We start from the raw sequence: 5,986 nt of genomic DNA, 5'->3' as shown, positions 1-5,986 counted from the left end.
TGTCAATACCTCAACATTTGCACTTCTAGGTAACAACCAACCACAAACGAAAAATACAGACAACCACCATAGAAATGAGCAAGACCACCATCCAACATATTAAATGTGTCATTGTAGGTGACGGAGCTGTCGGTAAAACCTGTCTCCTCTATGTATATGCCAAGAATCACTTCCCTGAAGAGTAAGTAAAACATAACGATGTGAATCACTATTGTTGTGAACAATGATGATGTTTTTGTTATTATTATTATTATTTTGATGATGACAACAATGGTGTTGATGTTGGATTCCACATTCATCCTTTCATTTTGTGCGCTGTTGTTGTTATGCATTAATTTTGTTATATTTCGTTGTGGTGATGCATATGGTTTTTAAAAACGCAACTATGAACATCCCTAACAACAATGATATCATCCTTCTCGTGATGATGAACCTAATTATGACTCAACATGAACAACAACCATCATGAACCATTAAATTTGATGACGGATAGATATGTACCAACTGTGTTTGATAACTACTCTGCAAACGTGATGGTTGATGGAAAGACCATCAACTTGGGATTGTGGGATACTGCTGGTCAAGAAGAGTAAGTAGAGTGTGTGTTTGATTAGAATCATGGTGATCATGATAACGGTTTTACTTCTTCCGTGTTCCTCTCATCATCATTCCTTCTTTTCATCATTCGTCCGTTTCTAATAACATCATCAAAAACAACACCCAAACAACAACTGAACCACAACAAAACCCCTTCCAATAACACAACAATAACAACAACAGATACGATCGTTTGCGTCCTCTCTCCTATCCAGGTACCTCTGTCTTCCTCATTTGCTTCTCTGTGGTGAATCCATCCAGCTACGATAACGTCCGTTTGAAGTGGCATCCAGAAGTCTCTCATCACTGCAAGAACGTTCCAATCATTCTCGTTGGTACACAAGTCGACTTGAGAGACAATGAAAGCACTGTACAGAAATTGCGTGAGAAGGAAAGCAACCACTCACTGCTGATCAAGGAGAAAAGTTGAAGCAAGAAATCAGAGCTTTGAAATATGTTGAGTGTTCAGCCAAGACACAACAAGGAGTGAAGGGAGTCTTTGATGAGGCAATCCGAGCATTCTTGTTTAAACAAACTGAACCAGAGAAGAAACCTGCTGGAAAGTGTGATTTGTTGTAAATTGAAATTATGTATTCTTGTTCTTGAATAATATATTATTTAAAATTTAATATGTAATAGAACAAATCCAATATTTGTATCATAAAGTAAAGTTGTGCATGTACAAAGGATTCGTAGAGAAACATCTCTTGGCGACGGAGGATGGATGTCTGTTATGGAGCAACCAACAGTTTGGAAGCAGCGTTCTTGAGCTCTATTATCCTAAGTTACAACATCTCTTTATTCGCCGACGAAGTTCCAAAACATTTCTCCCGTCGAATTTAGTTGACTATTTTGCTCAACCATGAATGCGTGTTCTCTTTGGATAGTCACGGCAGTTAATTTTAATTGAATGATTGAATTTAATGACACTTCCGATGTTTCTACATTTTATTAAGCATCAAGTATTCATCGAACTCAACTAACAGCAAGTAATTCATTAAGGAAAAAATGTTTTCAATCTTATAATTCATCTTCTGGGAAAAACCCGGCATCCACAAATTTCTTTGTTCTCATATTCTTGCTATCTTGAATGGGTGTTGGACTCGAGCGTTGAGTTGTTATGGGTTGTTTTTGTGGTGGTTGATGAAGACGAGGAGATTGTTGCTTAGGATATTGATCGATTGGTTGTTGTTGTTGTTGCCAATACTCAGGACGAGTATTATTATTATTAATACCTTGAGTAGTAATATTCGTAGCAACTGAACTGGATCTTTTAACGGGAGGTACTGGAGCAGTTGTTGAGGATGTTTTTGTTATTGATGATGATGAACCTGATGATGCACCCTGTTGAGGAATGGTTGGTAAAGGCTTGTGATGATCTCTTCTCGGACTCACTTTCGCAGAGGATGTAGAATCTTCATTTCGAGGAGAAACTTGGGGGTAGTTGCAGTGGTGGATGAATGTGTATGATGATTGATAATATTATCTTGTTCATTGTCAATACGATGATCATGATGAATGGGTTTGAGAACGGTTGGAGTTTGTGGTGGTTTTGGAAGGGATGGTCTCGGAGAGGTTCTTGGATACGAAGAATAAGGAGGAACGACAGCAGGATTTGTGGTAGAGGTATCATGTTGATCATGATCGTTACTCATTTCCGAATTGGAGGGTTCTGTAGTTGTTTGGATGGTGGATGGATAAGACAAGGAGAAGAGTTTTGGTTGTTGAGGCTGTTGTAACAAATCTTCTTGTTGTTGTCTCAGTGCTTCAAGTTTGGCCACTATAGAGATGGCAGCTCCTGTTGGAACTTTGAATTCAGTTAAATCTTCTTTAGTTAAACAAAGAATGGCATTTCCTGTGAGTTGTTGTTTCATGATGACTTTTCAGAAAACAAAGATTAAACCATTGAGATTGTGAAACATTGAATTCATCAATGCAAACGTGAAGGTTCATTATCGAAAAGACAACGAAATCCATGAACATCAAACATCATCGTCAAGACCATTATATTAATTGAAACAAGAATAGTTTGAAAAAGTTTAGTCCCAATTCTCCATTACAACCAATGACACAACAATCAAACATACCATCAATGACCGTTTTTGATCATACTTTTCGCTCATAAGCCAATGTTTGAAATTTTCACTGGTCCAATTTTTGATGAGGATATGTGTCACATCAGGCACAAATTCATGCGTGGAGGTGGTACTCTTTAATTTGAAAAGATTCATTTTTCTGTGCTGTTCTCGGTGATGACCTTTAATGAACAAATAGTCTTGTTCCATATCAGATTTACATAAAAGGAAGGCATCATTTATTGTGATGTTTTCAATCTGTGAAAGGATTGGTTCTATTTAGCAAGTTTGGTTCGTTAAATATTGAGGGAATGAACATGTAGTATCATAAAGACTCAGTGAGGAAAATGAACTCCAACACCCAAACTGCAAACCAAAAGTCCAACCTAGCTGTTTCATCGACAAATTCAATTATTCTCTCTGCATCTCATAATTTAAAATTGTGCAATGAATGGACAGACAATAGTATTTTCCATTCACTCGTTTCAAACCTGAGAATTCTCACTGCTAATTGCTGCTGGACTCGAGGTCATGTTTAATGAAGAGTTGGTTCCCCATGAACACTCACATCCAACACATGTGTTTCTTCATGATGCTGTTGTTGGTTCTGAGTCTGCGTGTGGCTTAGTGTTATTGAGGTCAAGGCTGTGTCTATAGTTGTTGCTCCACTCTCATTTGCAACAGTGGACATTTGTGAATTGTCATTGCTTGTGCAATACAAAGAAGACACAACTGAAGGAACAGCACTTGAATTTCGTTTTCGAGTGCTGTAAATACTTTCATTGATAGAGGAGAGATTTCCTTCGTGTTGATGTGAATTTTGAGGAGCAGCGTTCGATGAATGAAAAGTTCGTTTCATTTGGGAGTTTTGTTGTGTTTCGAACGATTCGAGTTGATCACTTGAAGTACTTTGATAGAGATGGCCTTTTGTTGATGAATATAATTCACGAGTGGACAACTCGAGCGTATTTTTCGTGAACGAGCCCTTAAAAATGACTGACGATCATCCCTCGTTAATCACTAAAATTGCGCACCTTGAAAAATATATTGAATACCTACAATCTACCATGAATGATCTCACTAAAGTAATTAATGATATGATTGAAAAGCAACTGCATGAACCTACTTCTAATCTTAAAATCAATGATAACCCTCCAAATGATGAGTCAGTTATGTCCACTCCAATATTCCCCAAACACAAATACAAGCACCATCTTCTACACAAACACATACACATACACACACCACACACACCACACACACTTACACACAACAAAAAGAACAAATTCCTATGAAGAACAAATACCAAAGCCGTAGATTCAACCAAGAAACAACAACCAATATCAACCTAAACAAAAAAGTCTCTCTACCAAAGATAACTCCCCGAACCCTAAGGTAAAAAACCTCAACCAAAAAAACACCAAAGACCGCAAAATGCAATCAACCCGCCCAACAACTAAGAAATCTATCGACTTCAACAAAGGATTAACAATATACTGCGCAACCAACTTGTACAAAAACAAAGAGGCACTTCAATTTCTCCTCAATCACCTCAAGGCCTCCAAACTTGCGAAGGATCCATGGGTCCCCTCTGAAAGACCATTCATACTCCAAATTGTTCCGTCCTCATCAAGCTCAAGGGACGAAATCATCAAGAACCTCAATAGCGCCAAAAGTCAAACAAACTTTAAATACTTTATCTCTGATATGTCTCCAAATCACAGAGTTCACCGCTCAACATCTTACTGGAAACGATGAAAACAATATTCTTCATATGATCTCCTGCCTATGCAATTGGCATGAGAAATCTAAAGGTTTAATAGCTATGAGAATTAGTAAACCACCAGACTCAAGCTGCTTCAAAACCACTGTTACAGTTAAGAATTTACAATCACTACAAGAAATCCTCTCTAACACCGAATGGTCTCGCCTCAAAACTTATACTCAACTAGCTGAAGATTCCCGTTTTGAAGTCTTTATCAACCTCTCTACAGATTTTGAAGAACATGAAATCGTAAACGTCGTTAAAGATATCACCACTAAAGCAGGAATTACTATTCACCCAAACTCTATCAAAATCGATGAAAAGGCATCTCCTTTTAATCCTGAAGAATCATATTATAACATCATAGTGACTCTTAAATCTGATACTGAAGTCGATCGTATCTTAGAAGTGGTCCATCCTATTGAAACCAAGCATGGCAGAATCATCACAAAATCCTTCAAGTCCAAAGCGCAGTTCTTTAAAGAAAAAGCTATCTCCAAATCAAATCAATCAACAGAGAAAGAAAGCTCTAACTTCTCAACTATTACTACTCCAAATAATTATGAAGCAAGGTTTACCAGCCTTGAGAAAAGAGTCTCCAATATGGAAAGCAATATATCATATATTGCTAAGAATATGGAAACTCTAATGCACAGCGTTAAAAGACTCGTTCAAGCTGGAAAGAGAAAGGACATGCATGATAAAGATATTGAATGACTTTTACTATTGCAACCCTTAATGTGAATGGAATCCTTCCAAAGGATCCCAATCAATCAAGTAGATTGGACAAAATCATACGGCTTATGGATATCTATCAACTTAACTTCATGGCAATCCAAGAATCACACATTAACAACTCACAATACACACGCACTTTTCACCAAAACCTCTATCGATATTATTCTTTTCTCAACAATAATAATTCTCATGATGGAACTTTTGTCCTTACCCATCAACGTCACAAAAAGCTATTCATCAAATCCTTATTCCAGGACGTCTCCAACTATGCACCATCCACATCGGTGGATGCTTATTGAATATATTTAATATTTATAACTACTCTGGAAACAGAAATGAAGAAGAAGAAAATATTTTACTCGAGAAATTATCTGAAACCCTATCAACCCTAAATCACCAACCAATAATAGTGATTGTTGACATGAATTTTAGTTCGGAAGGAAATGCTTACAAAGACACCAAGTGGAAAACATTTATGGACCAACATAACCTAAAAGAAAGAAACAATAATTCCATCCTACATCAGAAAATACACATCACAAAACAAAATATTAGAAACAATCTCAAGACCTGACCACCTATTCCACTCGAGTCACATTGAAATAGAACATGAACAAACTTTACCACTCGTCACAACAAATGACCACATACCAATCATGTTCAAATTTAAATTATTAATTCCAACAACCTGGAAACGAATAATCAGCGATGAGCAAAGTGTTGCAAAAAACTCGAAGAAATTTTGAAATCTCTTCCCGTCAACAACAGTGAATTGAAAAAAGAGATCAAGAACCAATCTCATAAACCACAT

General features: G+C 37.0%; 4 protein-coding genes across 4 annotated transcripts; 2 read left to right on the top strand and 2 right to left on the bottom strand.

The window, feature by feature from the left end:
- Positions 1–74: 74 nt before the first annotated feature.
- FDP41_004664 (uncharacterized protein) lies at positions 75–1,027 on the top strand (the record flags this gene model as incomplete). Its single annotated transcript, XM_044708103.1, has 3 exons — positions 75–181; positions 494–589; positions 781–1,027. 3 exons carry the CDS (start codon positions 75–77, stop codon positions 1,025–1,027), a joined length of 450 nt encoding a protein of 149 aa, XP_044561003.1.
- A 590-nt stretch (positions 1,028–1,617) lies between these two features.
- On the bottom strand, positions 1,618–2,471 carry FDP41_004663 (uncharacterized protein; the record flags this gene model as incomplete). The annotated part of the gene is made up of 2 exons (XM_044708102.1): positions 1,618–1,867; positions 1,993–2,471. The coding sequence occupies 2 exons, from the start codon at positions 2,469–2,471 to the stop codon at positions 1,618–1,620; spliced, it is 729 nt and encodes a 242-aa protein (XP_044561002.1).
- Positions 2,472–3,207: 736 nt separating this feature from the next.
- Positions 3,208–3,531, bottom strand: FDP41_004662 (uncharacterized protein; the record flags this gene model as incomplete). The annotated part of the gene is made up of 1 exon (XM_044708101.1): positions 3,208–3,531. One exon carries the CDS (start codon positions 3,529–3,531, stop codon positions 3,208–3,210), a length of 324 nt encoding a protein of 107 aa, XP_044561001.1.
- A 966-nt stretch (positions 3,532–4,497) lies between these two features.
- On the top strand, positions 4,498–5,154 carry FDP41_004661 (uncharacterized protein; the record flags this gene model as incomplete). Its single annotated transcript, XM_044708100.1, has 1 exon — positions 4,498–5,154. One exon carries the CDS (start codon positions 4,498–4,500, stop codon positions 5,152–5,154), a length of 657 nt encoding a protein of 218 aa, XP_044561000.1.
- Positions 5,155–5,986: the final 832 nt, after the last annotated feature.

This window comes from Naegleria fowleri (genome assembly GCF_008403515.1).
Source record: "Naegleria fowleri strain ATCC 30894 chromosome Unknown tig40, whole genome shotgun sequence".
Classification (NCBI taxonomy): Eukaryota; Heterolobosea; class Eutetramitea; order Acrasida; family Naegleriidae; genus Naegleria; species Naegleria fowleri.
The sequence above is the reverse complement of the archived record's forward strand: the minus strand, read 5'-3'. Positions and strand labels throughout refer to the sequence as shown.